The sequence below is a fragment of the Apodemus sylvaticus genome, chromosome 21 (genome assembly GCF_947179515.1).
Source record: "Apodemus sylvaticus chromosome 21, mApoSyl1.1, whole genome shotgun sequence".
Classification (NCBI taxonomy): Eukaryota; Metazoa; Chordata; class Mammalia; order Rodentia; family Muridae; genus Apodemus; species Apodemus sylvaticus.
The window spans coordinates 6081601-6097310 of record NC_067492.1 but is presented as its reverse complement, the minus strand read 5'-3'; the positions used below and the strand labels follow the sequence as shown (position 1 = coordinate 6097310).

At 52.8% G+C, this 15710-nt stretch overlaps 1 protein-coding gene across 1 annotated transcript in view; it reads left to right on the top strand.

Annotated features, from left to right (window-relative positions):
* Nucleotides 1–15710, top strand: part of Spire2 (spire type actin nucleation factor 2) — a 38757-nt gene that overhangs the window by 13196 nt on the left and 9851 nt on the right. Inside the window, exons 2-9 of the mRNA XM_052167119.1 lie at nucleotides 1033–1076; nucleotides 7280–7636; nucleotides 10004–10084; nucleotides 10182–10346; nucleotides 11151–11237; nucleotides 11562–11685; nucleotides 13701–13870; nucleotides 14529–14718. Of these exons, the coding sequence (XP_052023079.1) occupies nucleotides 1033–1076; nucleotides 7280–7636; nucleotides 10004–10084; nucleotides 10182–10346; nucleotides 11151–11237; nucleotides 11562–11685; nucleotides 13701–13870; nucleotides 14529–14718 (1218 nt within the window). The remainder of the gene's footprint in view (nucleotides 1–1032; nucleotides 1077–7279; nucleotides 7637–10003; nucleotides 10085–10181; nucleotides 10347–11150; nucleotides 11238–11561; nucleotides 11686–13700; nucleotides 13871–14528; nucleotides 14719–15710) is intronic.

The following is a 15710-nucleotide window of genomic DNA, read 5'->3' as shown; positions in this document are numbered from 1 at the left end:
TTGGCAGTCTTCCTGGTTCTCGATGCGATTTGAACGCATTTGTGGAGTTAGCAGGTTCACTCAGCAGCTGGCTTCAGGGTTCGTTTGTTTTTCTGTCTCACTTCATAGAACTCAGGGAGGCGGTGGTTCATGTCCTTACATGGTTCTGCCTTTATATGAGATTACAGGAGGCCTGGGGACACGCTCGGGGACGGTTGGAAGTGGGGTAGTTGAGGGGTTGCTGGTGGCCACCTTCCGAGGTCTCTGACCTGCCTCCTCCAGCTACCCTTGAGCCATCACCCTGCCAGATGTGATGCCTGGGAGTCAGCAGCTTCACCCGTAGCCTTCAGCTCCCCATCTGTGAAATGGGTGCTGGAGCTGGGCATCCTGGGCTGTTCCTCCTGGTTCAATTCCCAGCAACCACATGGTGGCTCACAACCACAGTGACTAAGCCCTCGGGAGCGCTGACTCACCTCTTGGCATCCATACTGATGTGTTTAGCAAATAAAATGCAGAGTCCAGCTTCCATCTGCCCTCCAACCCAGGGACGACTCCTCTGAGAGGCGCGTTGGAAAAACCCCAACCCATGGGTCCACCGTGAGCCGGGGATCTCTTCACCCCCTGGCCCAGGGTTTCTCGTCTTCTGTGTCCTGGCTCGCAGGCCCTCAGCTCTAGGGAGCCCATCTCAGATTATTGGTCTTCCCTGCAGTGACAACTAAGCAGCCCCCCTTCTTCAGACATACACGCAGCCCGGCTGACTCTGCATCCCTGGCTTGCTCCTCTGAGCTGTTGCTATGCACCATGGAATGGAAAGCTGCCAACATGGGCCCACCTCATCTATGCCCTGTAGCCTGAACCCTGCCCACACTGGCTCAGGCTAGGCCTGGGGTTCCTGTACAAGGTGCCCTGTATCTCAGCCCATTGTGAGCTTTCTGGTGTTCCTTTGGGGATGCGCTGTATGTCTTGGGCAGAGTGGAACAGGAGAAGGGATGAACAACCTTGTCTGTGGGGTCTTTGGGCTTCCAATATAATCTTGACCATTTTCTCTTACAGAGCCTACAACCATGGTGGTACCACCAGCCAGCTCAGAAGCCCAGGTACTGAAAAGCAATTTTAAACCACTTGCTATGTAATAAAGTTGATCTGTTGTGCTGGATAGTTTTTGTCCACTTGACACAAGCTATAGTCATCTGAGGGGATAGAAGATCCATTGAGAAAATGCCTCTTTAAGATTGGCTGGAGCGGGCTGGAGAGATGGCTCAGTGGTTAAGAGCACTGACTGCTCTCCCAGAGTTCCTGAGTTCAAATCCCAGCAACCACATGGTGGCTCACAGCCACCTGTGCCTTCTGGTGTGTCTGAAGATAGCTACAGTGTGCTCATATAAATAAATAAATCTTAAAAAGAAAAAAAAAGTTGACTGAAGCACTGGCTCCTGGTTCAATTCCCAGCAACCATATGGTGGCCGCAAACGGCCTGTAACAAGATCTGGTGCCCTCTTCTGGCCTGCAGGTGGAAATGCAGGCAGGCCACTGTATACATAATAAATATCTAAGTCTTAAAAAAAAAAAGATTGGCCTATTGGCAAGTTTGTGAGCTTGTGGGCTTGTGGGACATTTTCTTGGTTCCTGCTTGATGCCATTGTGGCAGTGCCACCCCTACACAGTGGTTCAATGGCATAGAAAGCAGGCTGAACAAGCCATGAAGCGCAAGTCGGCCAGTAAAGCAGCACTCCTCCATGGTCTCCGCTTCAGCACCGCCTCTGGGTTTTGCTCTGGGTTTTGCCTTGAGTTCCTCCTCTTGGTGATGAGAGTTACAGCCTGAGAGGTGAATGCTGAAATAAATATTGTCTTCAGTTGCTTTAGTCATAGTGTTTAATCACAACGATAGAAATCCAGCTAAGACGCCTGCATTGCAGAGTATAAACTGGAAGTATACAGAGTCACGGTGTCCTTTAGGTGAGGCAACATGGGTGAGACACATGAAGGTCTTAAGTGGGCGGTTGATGATGAAGCCGTTCACGGGAGACAGGCAGGGTGAGGAGCCTCGCGTGCGCACAGCCCGACATGCCGGTTCCTCCCGTTTGGGAGTGGGATCTAAACGGTGTGGTCCTGCTGCTAGGCCTCTCAGCACGGAGTTCAAGGCAACCAGAAGCCAGCCAGTGACTGATGACCAAACCTGGCAATTCCACCCATTGTCTTGAGGTAATGGTCTGTGCCTGAGGTTTATTTTCGTTGTTGTTTTATATGGTTTTGTGTAACCCGCACTGGCCTCAACCTACCACATACCTTGCAGTCAGGGAGGCTTCAATCCCCCCCCCCATGTTCCTGCCTCAGTTTCCCAAGGTGTGCACCACCCCACCTTGGCTTTCCACTGCGTTTTTGCTTTGTTTCATTTTGGTTTTTTACAATGAGTAGTGATATTTACCTTTGGTGATATTTCATCTGTTTCTTCTCCGTGTTTCTCACAAGGCAATTAAGAGAGGAGACCACTTATGTCCTAGGATGAGAAGGGACCTTTGGGGACCAGAACAGAGCAGCGTGTGAGCGGCAGAGTTAGAAAGTGGGGTTCCGGGACAAGCGGCCTGCTCTGATGGTTTCTTCCTTTGAAAGGCTCTCGAAGTATAATGCTAATAAAATAATTCATAAGGCAGCAGTACAGACCTGAAATTCCAGCTTCTTGGGAGACTGAAGCTTTGAGGGAGAATAAGGAAGAGATATGGAGGGAGGGAGGGAGGGAGGGAGGGAGGGAACCTTTGCATTTATGTATCCAGCATGATAGCATTCCAAGGGTGAGGTAAGCAGAGATCAAGGGGGATCCATGTGCTACATAAAGACGGCAACAGAGGCAGCCCAGAATCTGTAGGCCTCCCCTTCCTCTTCTTCCTCCTCCTCTTCCCCTTCCTCCTTCTCCCTCCTCCTCCTTCTCTCTCCTCCTCCTCCCTCCTCCTCCCTCTTCCTCCCCTCCTCCTCCTGCTCCTTTAACCTAGACCTTTCCTCAAGAAGAAAAAATATTATACTTCCTTACATTTAATTAATGAGTCTGTTTGGTTGTTTTGAGGCAGGGCCTCTCTATCTAGCCCTGACTGTCCTGGAACTCACCAGGCAGACGAACTTGGCCTCAACCTCCCAGAGAGCCTCCCGCATCTGCCTCCCAGTGCTAGGATTAAAGAAAGGCATGTACCAATGTACTGGACTGGCACCACATCTTACCAGCACACATAGTACTTAATGCCAGTGACAAGATACCCTGTGACCTTGAAATGTCACCCCTAAGCACACTGCCAAGGGTCGCTTGTAAACGCCGTGAAAATGGCAGTTTTATATATGGTTGGCTGGAAACGGGGAGGAACAGCTGAGCTTCTGGACCGGCTGCGTTGCCGCATGGCGGTTGGTTAACTGGACTCACAGCTGTATCAGATCCTGGATAGTTTATTTCCCTGAGTCCAGTCTGCTGGCCTGGGACATCAGCTGACCCTTGTTATCTGGAGCTCACAGAGGTGCAGCTGCTACCTACCGCTACCTACTATAACATGCCACAACATAGTTGTGACGAGCCTTGGGTGAGGGAGTCCTATGCGGACTGTTCTCAGAGGCCCCCGTGTGAACCTACAGGCTCAGGCCCCAGGAGATACGGCAAGGGGGCCACTCAACAGTTAAGCTTCATTCTGGCTTCTTGAGTTTCAGGAGCTGCCTGGACGGCCTCTCTAACTGCCCTCAGATTCCAGGCTGAAGGCCATGCTCGAACTTGTGGGGTCGGAGGTCCTGAGTCTGGCCAGCTGCCAGCCTTCCTGATGGAAAGTGTTCTCTGTGTTCCAGAGAAAGTTTCCAGTGAGTTGGAACACAGAAAAGCTTTCACCAAAGCAGCCATCAGATAAGAGGCCCAGCTGCATTTAACCCTTCCCCCCCTCTGGCTTGCTGCTAGTGTAGACCAGCAGCCAGGAAAAAGAGTGGCCTGGGCAGATTGGGTTACCTCTCTGCAGTGCGCATTGGGATGGGTAGGGGGGCTTCCGCCTTGCTTCTCAGTCTGTCTTACCATAGAGTGGCATGGAGACCCTGCCAGTGCAACACGGCTGAGCATCTCAGAGCTTGAAGCACACAGATCTTGTAGCTACCTGGCATCTACCCCTACAACAAACTAATTTACTGTGTGAGCTCCCCATGGTTCTGTACCTTGCTAGCCACCTCCCCTTCTGTCCCCCTTTCCATAGTCACACCCAAGAGCCATCCTGAGATGGTCCCTACAGTCTCCAGTTTCCCAGAGCACTCTACCCTGGCCTAAAGCCCTGCCGTCTTCCACCTGTCGGGTGTGGCCAGCCACTAGATGTTAGCGCCAAGCCCTCTCATTGCATTCTTGGTGTGCCCTGGAGCCAGTCTATGACTCTAACCTGCTTGCTGTAGAGAAAACACAGTGAAAGCAGCCCAGGGCTGGGCCAAGGCTTCACCCTGTGCAGCCGTCCTGAGCCGGGGTTACCTTCCCCAGGTACCTTAGGCTCCAGTGTCTTCTGAGACGGCCCCGTCAGACCCAGAGACCTTATCTCTTGCCCGACCCCGGCTTTGACCTGTTACTGCTCTGCCCGCCTCAGGCTCTGGTTTCCTGGGATGCCAGGCTAGCCAGCCAAGAGTGGAGAGACCACTGGTGCGTGCAGAATGTGTAGAGCACAGCACAGACAGACCCGACTCCCAGGCCTAGCGTGTCCAGCTTCTGGCTGGGATGACATGGCCTGAGCTCTCCATGCTCTGTCCCTCCGTGGGGAGGTGGGAGGGTGTGTCATTGGCTTGCCCTGGGGTTAAGGAGGAGGAGTTTTATACAGGCCCAGCACAGTGTCTGACTTAGTTGAGCTGTTATTTGTGTGTGAGTGCACCTTTGATAGTCTTTCTTTTTTTTTTTTTAAAGATTTATTTATTTATTTTATGTATATGAGTACACTGTAGCTGTACTGATGGTTGTGAGTCATCATGTGGTTGCTGGGAATTTGAATTCAGGACCTCTGCTCGCTCTGGTCAACTCTACTTGCTATATATTATGTGAGTACACTGTAGCTGTCTTCAGACACACCAGAAGAGGGTGTCAGATCCCATTACAGATGGTTGTGAGCCACCATGTGGTTGCTGGGATTTGAACTCAGGACCTCTGGAAGAGCAGTCAGTGCTCTTAACCACTGAGCCATCTCTCAAGCCCCATATTCTTTCCTTTTTTTCTTTCTTTTCTTTTTTTTTTTTTTTTTTGGTTTTTTTTTTTTTTTTTTTTTGAGACAGGGTTTCTCTGTGTAGCCCTGGCTGTCCTGGAACTTACTCTGTAGACCAGGCTAGCCTCGAACTCAGAAATCCGCCTGCCTCTGCCTCCCAAGTGCTGCGATTAAAGGCGTGCGCCACCACTGCCTGGCTTTCCTTTTTTTAACAAATATTGATTTTGTGTATACAAGTACTTTCTTGTGTCTGTCTGTCTTGCTTGCTTGCATATATGTTGTTGTACTTTGTGCATACCCGGTGCCTGAGGAGTTCAGAAGAGGGTGTTGGATCCTTTGGAAGCAGAGTCATGGACAGTTGTGAGCCACCGTGCAGGTGCTGGGAACTGAACCCAGGTCCTCTGGAAGCACACCCAGTGCTCTTAACCATCGAACCATCTCTCCAGCTCCAGCCAGTCTGTTCAAAGAAGGAAAATAGGAAAACCATTCATTCAGTAGTACTGGAAATTGATCCTCAGGTCTTGCATGTGCTAGGAAGTATCTCCAGCCTCAGTTTATCTTTTTATTTTGAGATGGGGTTTCACTAAATTGTCTGGGCTGGCCTCAGACTTGCAGTGTGGTCCAGGCAGATCTTGAACTTGTAATCTTCCTGCCTTTGCCTCCTGAGTACCCAGGGTTAACAAACTGTGTCACTAACTTCAGCCTGTAAACCTTATAGTTATATTTATTGTTTTGAGACAGGCTTTTATTCTGTAGCCCAGACTGGCCTCAAGGTCAGAATTTTCTTGCCTCAGTCCCTCAAATGCCGGGATCACAAGTCTGTGCCACCTCAACCAAATCTCTGAAAGCTTTTGAGGCATAAGAACAAGTGTTAGGCGGATTAGGGGCACCGTTAATCCTCCTGCGTGTTCAGATATGCTAGCGCCCACTGCCGTGTTCCCATGTCTGATTAAACCTGACTGGAGGAGGGGGGTAGTCACATGGGCACGGGAATCGAGGTGCAGGCAGCATCTGGAGAGCGATCAGGAAACATCACCGTCCAGTGCGCTCTCTTGACAGCCACCGTCCCCAGGTCACTGACCGCAGCTCTGAAGGTAGGCCTGAGGGTGCCTGGCCAAGTGAAACAGAAATGCTGAGGGGAAAGGATGAGGACGCTACAGGAAAACCTCAAGGGTGCTTAGTGTGCTTTAAAAAAAGAATCACTGAGGCCGGAGAGATGACTCATCAGTTAGAGAGTGCACTGGCTGTTCTTCCAGCGGATCTGGGTCTGATTCCCAGCACAGACACGGCGGCTCACAATGTCTGTGACTCCAGCCTCGGGGGACCTGGTGAGCTGTTCTGGCCTCCACAGGTAGTGCACAGACTGCTCAGGGAGCCAATAACTTCTACGATTTATTTATTATATGTATATGAGTACACTGTCGCTGTTTTCAGACACACCAGGAGAGGGCATCAGATTCCATTATAGATGGTTGTGGGCCGCCATGTTGCTGCTGGGAGTTGAACTCAGGACTTGTGGAGAAGCAGTCAATGCTCTTGACCTCTGAGCTATCTCTCCAGTCCCCCACCCCACCCCACCCCACCCCCTTACTAACTTTTCTATAGAAGTGGATGGGCTCAGCTTGCTTAGAGCTAATGCCAACACATCATATAAAGGCTTTTCCTCGGATCTGTGGTGTGTGTGTGTGTGTGTGTCCATCTGTCTGCTCCCTGTATTATGGTGCCCTGCTGTGGGTACACGCCACCTTGTCTCTGCTAGGAAGAACACATGATTAGTTTATGAGCCAGTCTGGTGTGGATGTACTTTTCCACTTCTCTGGGTTAAATACCCGGGAGGAGAGGGCGCTGAAGCCATGGTCATTGCATATTGGTAAGAATTTTCCTGTTTTCTAAAGCGGCTGTGCTGTTTAGGAAGCGTCCTTTTAACAGCGGTCCATAGTTTGTACCACGATGATTCCCCTGTGGCAAAGCTGTGCTGAGATCTCTTCTCCCTGCCTCTCATTCTGTCTGGCGTCTCCTTGGTCCTGTGATGGTGGTGGTGCTGCTGGTTGGGGCTCCAGTACCCTTGTGGCTCAGAATGTCTCTGGTGACCGTATGACACCTCTGTCCTTTAGATGGTGCAGTCACTGGGCTTTGCCATCTACCGAGCGCTGGACTGGGGCTTAGATGAGAACGAGGAGCGGGAGCTGAGCCCGCAGCTGGAGAGGCTCATCGACCTCATGGCCAACAGCGACTGCGAAGACGGCAGCTGCGGGGCAGCGGACGAGGGCTATGTGGGTCCAGAAGAGGAGGAGGAGGCCGAGGGCGGCCCCCGAGCGGTGCGCACCTTTGCACAGGCCATGCGGCTGTGTGCTTCGCGCCTAACCGACCCCCACGGGGCGCAGGCCCACTACCAGGCAGTGTGCAGAGCTCTCTTTGTGGAGACGCTGGAGCTTCGTGCCTTCCTGGCCCGCGTGAGGGAGGCCAAAGAGGTGAGCAGGAGGTGGCCTGCAAGTGGTGGGGCTGGTGTGGGTGGAGCGGGGGAGGGGCTAGTGTGGGCGGAGCGGGGAGGGGCTGGTGCTGGAGATGGATAGGTGGTGGGGATGGGAATAAGGAGGCGATGGGGCCCCGCCCTTGGTCGTCCAACAAGGATGAAGATCCTTGGTGCCTGATTGTACCTTCCTAGGAATACCTGTAACTTTCCGCGTCCCCCAAGCTGGGCACTGTCCTAAATGTTCATACATTTTTAACTTCGTGTCTTCCACCGGGTTTTCAGAGAAGGGGATCAGAAGTGGCTGCTAGTCTTTATTACTACTGTATCACCCCCGTTCCTTCTAAATTAGCCATTACCCTCTCAGACCTCACTTTGAGTTCAGCAAGAGGGAGATCTGTTTACCTGCTGGCCTCTCCAACCCCAGTTCCTTTTGAAAATGTGCTGCTAAGGACACCACCGGAGGAAGTGGCTACTTTTTCTCTTGCAGAACCGCACAGGCAGGCCCGTGGGCTTGGAGCTGTGGGGGTGGGTATGTGAGAGAATCCCTGCAGGACGTTTGCTGTGTTTGCCAAAGTCTGACTTCATCCTTTGGTGGTCCCTGTCTTGAAAATGAACAGATGCCACCCCTGAGAGTTAGGGTTCCTCGTCCCCCTGTTTAGGATACAGCCGATTCCTGAGCCAGATTCCCTCTAGGTTGTCCTGACGTCCATAACACACAGGGCTTGACACCTTTTGACTGTCTCCATTCCTCGTTGAAGATGTTCCTACTGCTTACAGAGAACCATTTTTTTTCCTGTGAAGTAGGCTGTCCTGCCCCCTCCCAAACATTTCACTAATGATGAAGGGGGGACTTGGCAGAGGTCAGGTGAGGCTCACGCCTTTCCATCTTGCTCAGGTAGAAAGAAGCTCATTTGTAAGTGAGTTGGCGCTGGTCTGTGATTCCACCTTCCTGTGTATCTCTTCCTATAGCCTAAAGGGGTCATAGCTAGTATCCCGGCCCTCTGGAGCCTGCAAGGGCTCTCAGGGGTGTTGGAGTAATGGAGTCTGGGGACCCAGCCTGAGCCCTTGCTCCTTGCCTTGTAGCTACCACTTTGCCAACCTTGGGAGGCTCTCCTCTCGGCTCCCAGGATTCAGTGCACCCTTCCCCCTCCCCCTCCCCTCTCCACTCCTCCCTGACTTCATCTTAGAGACTCTCTTCTAGCTAGTTCCCTCCCTGTGGCCATCAGGCGGTCCTCGGGCTTTTGTTTTTCTTTGAACACACTCTGTTCTGTTGCTCAAATCAATCCCTTACGAAGACAAAGGAGCAATTGCTTAAGCAGGGACCTCTACACTCTGGTCCCTGAGACAGATCAGGGGACGGGTGCTGAAGAGGTAGGGTCCTGGACAGAGACACCTGGGCTAGTCTGGGCTAGTGTGTTTGTGTTGGAAAGAAGCAGGTGTGCAGGGTCAGGTGCAGCTATTCTAAGTAGGGCAGGAGAGCTATCCTCCATGCCCTTTGCCCCAGGAATCCTACACAACAGTGTGTCTCAAAGCCGTTTGGCAGGTAGCTTGGGGTGAAAGCCAGGGTAACTAGCTGTCTCTGTCCTTGTGGAGTGGGACCTCCTAAAGAATAAATATTTCTCTGTAGTGAGGTCTCAGTGAGAACAGGGGCTCCTGGGTCCTGCCGAGACCCAGAATCACCAAGGCAGTAAGTCCAGCATCTTCCCCAAATCCCCACGCGTCCCTGGTATCTGCCCTGACCCTCACCACGATGTAAGATGGAAGCACTTTATATCTGGACTGCCTCCTGGGTCCTGCCATCCTGTCATGTGATCACCATCAGTTCCGGCCTTATTTGAATACTAATGCGTGCCACCTTGTGCTGGGCTGGAGACGCAGACCAGCAGCGGAGGGAGCGGACACAGCTTCTGAGATGCCAGGCTCTGTGACCTCCAGTGTGGGCTGTGCATAGAGAAGCAGCCACAAGCAGGCCCAGGGAATAGGTGGGCTCATGGCTTGGCTAGGGGGTCCTGAGCTGCTGGGCGAACTGAGATCTGGAGGGAAAGGGGGGCTTGCTCTTCTGCGTAAGCCGCCTGTCTAGGACTGAGGCATGGAGATCAGACGGGAGCCGGTGCCACGTGGACACTAGGCTCTCATCAGGCCCTGCTTAAGAGAAGTGACCAGGGACAAGACGAAAAGTCCCCTGTGCCATTCCAAAAGCCCAAGTACAGTCTTCCAGACCTTCCCAAGCCCCGAGGCCTGCGTCCGGCGCCTCGATGCCTCTTTTCTAGCTGTGGTAGAGCCTGCTGCTGGATGAGATTTGCAGCAGGGCCCTGCTGTGTCCACCCCTCTGCCACTTCCACACTAACTAGCCACACGGTCCCAGATGCTGCAGAAACTGGGGGAGGATGAACCACGGGTAGAGAAGCCACTGGCCGAGCTGGACCACCTGGGACACACAGACTGGGTAAGACACGGGCCCTCCTGGGCTGGGGCAGAGAGCACAGGACACCCGGAAGGGTTCATGAAGGCCAGAGCTGAGGCCATTTTCCTTTCCGGGTCAGGCCCGGCTGTGGGTCCAGCTCATGCGTGAGCTCCGTCACGGCGTAAAGCTGAAGAAGGTGCAGGAGAAGGAGTTCAACCCACTGCCCACCGAGTTCCAGCTCACCCCCTTCGAGATGCTGATGCAGGATATCCGCGCCAGGAACTATAAGCTGCGCAAGGTCATGGTGAGCAAGCCTCGGCCCTGTCATCCTCTGCAGCAGCCCCACCCGTTGCCTTCTGCAGGGTCCGGTCCTGCTGGGTGCTGCAGCCTTCCCTCGCCGCTAGCCACCCTGTCCCTTTCCTGTGCTTGATCAGAGTTTGATACTCATCTGCAGATGTGAATAAGGCAGATGTGGCTGATTTCCACATCCCTTGGTTGTATTGGAGCACGCTATAATTAGGGCCGGAAGAAAGCTCTTGAGGATCAGACAGGCCCTAAGAGCCAATCACATGTCTCCATTTTACACGCATGCGCATAGCCTTATGTGCGCCGGTATCCCTCTTAACATTGTATACAAAGTTCATTTCATTCGTTTGGGGTTTGTTTGTTTGTTTGTTTGTTTGTTTTAGACAGGGTTTCTCTGTGTAGTCCTGGCTGTCCTGGAACTCTCAGTAGACCAGAAATCTGCCTGCCTCTGCCTCCCAAGTGCTGGGATTATAGTCATATGCCACCACCGCCCTGCAGTTCATTCTTAACCCAACCCCTGAGATGGGCTCTCCGGCCCCACCTCCTGGAGATGCCTTGGTTCAGGTAGCTCTGGAGTTGACGTTCGGGCTCACCAGGCCTTGAAGGCTGTAGCCACTGCTGGGTGCGGCCCATGTTTCTGCTCCGCATCTGCTGGAAAAGAGCCGGGTCTCAGGAGCAGAGGCCAGGGAGGGACCTGGCCGTGGAGACCAGGCTGCAATCAAAGCCGTGTGCACCACCCTGGTCACCGCAACATCGGCAGCTGGCCCTTGCGAGCTCAGGGTGGCCCTGCTCCTCCCGGCAGGTGGACGGGGACATCCCTCCCAGAGTGAAGAAGGACGCACACGAACTTATCCTGGACTTCATCCGTTCACGGCCCCCACTGAAGCAGGTACCAGCGCTGCGCCTTCTCCTCTGGTGTTCCAGGGTCTGCTGCTCTCCTGTGGCCGCATGCTTCCTGACGGGTGCCATCGAGGGCTGGAAGGGTGGCGTGACCCTTAGCATAGGGCCTTGCGGTCTATATCTAATTCCTCTTGGGGAGAAGTTTTAGCCATTTACACCCCACACCAAGTGTGCACAAAGCTTCCTTGGGTAGCTGAGAGGTAGCACCAAGTCTCCTGAACTATTCTAGCATTTCGCTAGCGCAGCCTGTCTCACCACCTGCCCCCCCCCCCCCCCCCCACACACACACTTAAGTGTGTCATGTTGGCGGCAGGTCTCGGAGAGACGACTTCGCCCTGTACCTCAGAAGCAAAGGACACTGCACGAGAAGATCCTGGAGGAAATCAAGCAGGAGCGGAGGCTTCGTCCAGTAGGGGCCCAGCCCTTGGGAGCCCGTGGTGAGCGAGGGGACACGGGTGAATGATGGAGAGAAGGCATCCCCAGTAGACAGGGCTGGGCCACAGATCAGATCTCGGGATTGTTTTTAGCCCTCAGATCTCCTTAAGATGATGATGATGATGATGATTGTAAACTTGTTTTTGTAAACCTGTGAAGTCTTTTTGTTTTTTTTTGTTTGTTTGTTTGTTTTTGGTTTTTTGAGACAGGGTTTCTCTGTGTAGCCCTGGCTGTCCTGGAACTCACTCTGTAGACCAGGCTGGCCTCGAACTCAGAAATCTGCCTGCCTCTGCCTCCCAGAGTGCTGGGATTACAGGCGTGCGCCACCACCACCGGGCTAAACCTGTGAAGTCTTAGCCAGAGGCTTGTAGAAAGGAAGTAATCTTGCTCTCTAGGTGCGGATCTGATTTTGCCTTTGTGTGTTGTTATAACGTATGACAAATCTCAACATTTGAGAGGCAAACAAAGTGAAGTCCAAGTTTCTAAGTAATTAGAAGCCAGGTGTGTATTCAGATATCTGAGACCTGGTCTTTCTTGCAAAAAGAGGCTGGTGAGTTCAGCCCTGCTTCTGTGGGGCCTTTGGTGGCTCTCCTCCCTAGGCCAGAGTTGCCCATTGGTGACCAGCCTTGGGGTTTCCCTTCTTGTTTGTTTTTTTTTTTTTTAAGTTTTTGTTTTGTTTTTGTTTTTGTTTTTTTCGAGACAGGGTTTCTCTGTATAGCCCTGGCTGTCCTGGAACTCACTCTGTAGACCAGGCAGGCCTTGAACTCAGAAATCTGCCTGCCTCTGCCTCCCAGAGTGCTGGGGATTACAGGTGTGCGCCATCACCGCCCAGCAAGATTTATTTATTTATTATATGTAAATACGCTGTACTTCAGATACCAGAAGAGGGCATCAGATCTCATCACAGATGGTTGTGAGCCTCCATGTGGTTGCTGGGATTTGAACTCAGGGCAGTCAGTGCTCTTAACCACTGAGCCATCTCTCCAGCTCCTTGGGTTCCCCCTTCTTCTAAGTGGAGAATTAAACCAAGTGGAGCTCATGAAGCTGTTCATAGCCATGGCGGCCCCTGATCATGCACCCGCCTCCTCATCCTCCCGCTCACCGTCCACGCCTGTCTTCCTTAGCATCCACTGCCTTGTGTTTCTTGCCCCTTCCCTCAGGTCAACATCTATTCTTCTTTTTTCTTGGGGGGAGGGGTCTCCCTATGTGCCCTGGCTGGTCTGGAATGCTGTGTAGACCAGGCTGGCCTCAGACTCACAGAGATGCCTCCCTCTGCCTCCTAAGTCCGCCACCATGCCCAGTTCAGCATCTATTCCTGCCTGGCCTCCCCATCATCCTCACTTCCCTTCCACTCCTGCATAGGCCTCCTCACCTCCTGTCTCAGTCAGGGTTTCTATTCCTGCACCAACATCATGACCAAGAAACAAGGTGGGGAGGAAAGGGTTTATTCAGCTTACACTTCCACATTGCTATTCATCACCAGGAAGTCAGGACTGGAACTCAAGCAGGTCAGGAAGCAGGAGCTGATGCAGAAACCTTGGGGGAATGTTATTTACTGGCTTGCTTCCCCTGCCTTGCTCAGCCTGCTTTCTTATAGAACCCAAGACCACCAGCCCAGGGATGGCACCACCCACAAGGGGCCCTCCCCCCTTGATCACTAATTGAGAAAATGCCCCACAGCTGGATCTCATGGAGGCACTTCACCAACTGAAGCTCCTTTCTCTGTGATAACTCCAGCTTGTGTCAAGTTGACGCCCAAAACCAGCCAGTACGCCTTCCATGATCACTGTCCACCCCTACCCTGGCCTCCTTCTCTTTCCTGACCACTGTCCACTCATTCACTGACCTCCGCATCTTCTTGTTCGCGGTCCACCCCTGCCCTGGCTCCTGTCTTTCTTGTTGGCCCTGCACTCTGGTTTTGGGCTCCTTGCCCTGCCTGACCTACACCCACCCCTGCCCCGGTCTCCCTGCCTCTGCTGCTCACCGTACACCCTGCCTTGTTTTTTCCTGCCTTCAGGGTTTGGTTCTCTGCCCTGCATCCTCAACGCCTGCTCTGGGGACATCAAGTCCACTTCCTGCATCAACCTGTCCGTCACGGATGGTGGGGGCGGGAGTCAGCGTCCACGGCCCCGCGTCCTGCTCAAAGCTCCCACCCTAGCAGAGATGGAAGAAATGAACACTTCCGAGGTCAGAGGATAGAGATTCTTCAGAAGATTATGTCGGCGGGGCTGGGGCAGGCTTAGCAGGACAGGGTCTGTTTGGGCAGCTGAGTAGGCACCCTCTGGCCACTGGGTGGCAGGTGGTCCCTTCCCTAACCTGCCAGCTCAGAAGCACCCTTGGCTCAGAGGAACAGAGCCCTCTGAGCAACACAACCACAAAGGCTAAAAGTGGAAGTTGCTTTCTTCTCGTGGCCACATGAGTGGCCTGAGTGGCCTCAGATGACATGAGGAGCTGGTTCCAGGGAGGCAGAAGACCTCGGTGCTGGCCATCTCCGAGGGCTCCTACGGAGCTGCCGTCTCCAGGTTTTTCTGGAAGACCTCAGGGAATAGTTTGATTATTGAGACACTTGCTATGAGCTGTCCAAAAGACTAAGGGCTAGTGATGTGGAGAGAGCCTAGGGTGTCAGTGGGCTCAGTTAGCATCTCTGGATTCACTGCCTTGGTCCAAGGATGAGCAAGAGAATATGGAGAAAGTGGTCAGAACTGGAGGTGGTGGTCAGGAGGGGCAAGGGTCAGGAGGGGTCAATGGCCAGGAGGGGCAGAGGTCAGGAGGGGCAGGGGTCAGGAGAGGATGGGGTGAGGAGGGGGCAGCGGTCAGGAGATGGCCGTGCCCGATGTGCTTTCAGGAAGAAGAGTCCCCATGTGGAGAGGTGGCACTGAAGCGGGACCGCTCTTTTTCGGAACATGACCTGGCTCAGCTCCGGAGCGAGGTAGCATCTGGCCTTCAGTCAGCTGCTCAGCCCCCAGGAGGGATGGAGCCACCTCGGGCCAGAGCAGGCAGCATGCACTCATGGAGGCCCAACAGCCGAGACCAGGGTAAATACTGCCTTTACCAGCACCCACTTTCCTCACCTTCATTGTGTGAACTTTGTGTTACAGCCTCAGTCTCACACCGTCTGTGAGCAGGCAAGTACCCTCCGTGTGGAGCTTACGCCCTGCAGGGAGCGCGCACGGCCTGTCACCACCTAAAGCAGGCACTCTAGCCTTCCATTTGAGATGAAGCAGCCTGTATTCATTGCAAAAGATTTTCTAAAGCACTTGAATCCTTGTGGGATGGAGAGATGACCTAGTGGTTAAGAGCACTGGCTGCTCTTGCAGAGAGACAGGGTTCGAATCCCAGCTCCCACGTGGTTACTCACAGCATCTTGAGTTTTAGTTACAGTAAATCCAACGCTCTCTCTGGCCTCTGTGGCACCAGGCACCTGAGTGGTGCACACACATTCATTCATTCATTCATTCACATACATAGAATCAAAATAAGTAAATAAGGCGGGGCAGGGCATGCTTGTGCACACCTTTAATCCCAGCACTGGAGTCAGAGGCAGGGGAAATCTCTTGAGTTCAGGGGCAGCCTGGTCTACAAAGCAAATTCAAGGACAGTCAAGGTTACACAGAGAAACCCTATCTTGAAGACAAGAGAAAAGAAAAAATAAATAAGAAGAAAGTAAAGTCATTTTAAAGAAAGAATTCAAATTCCCTCAGTTCTGCTACCTAGAGATAATTTTTCAACATCCTGAGGCACAGTAGGAAAGTTGGCCTGACACTTGATTTCTTTCTTTGGTGGCTTTTGAAGCATCTGCCTTGTCATCTACCCCTGTCTCCCACCCGAGGGCTCGAGCTAGAAGCAGCCATGCTGGCCTGGTTGCACATGACAGCCTGGTTAGTCCTGTTGCTTAGTAGCTCTACTCACTCAGGGGTGGTCAGAGTTAGAAATGGGGTCCCAAGAACATGACCAAACAACCCAAACATCTTGGCATGGCCAAAAGTTTTAGTTTAGTAGAAGTGTTTGCAGCCGTGTCAAATCAAGC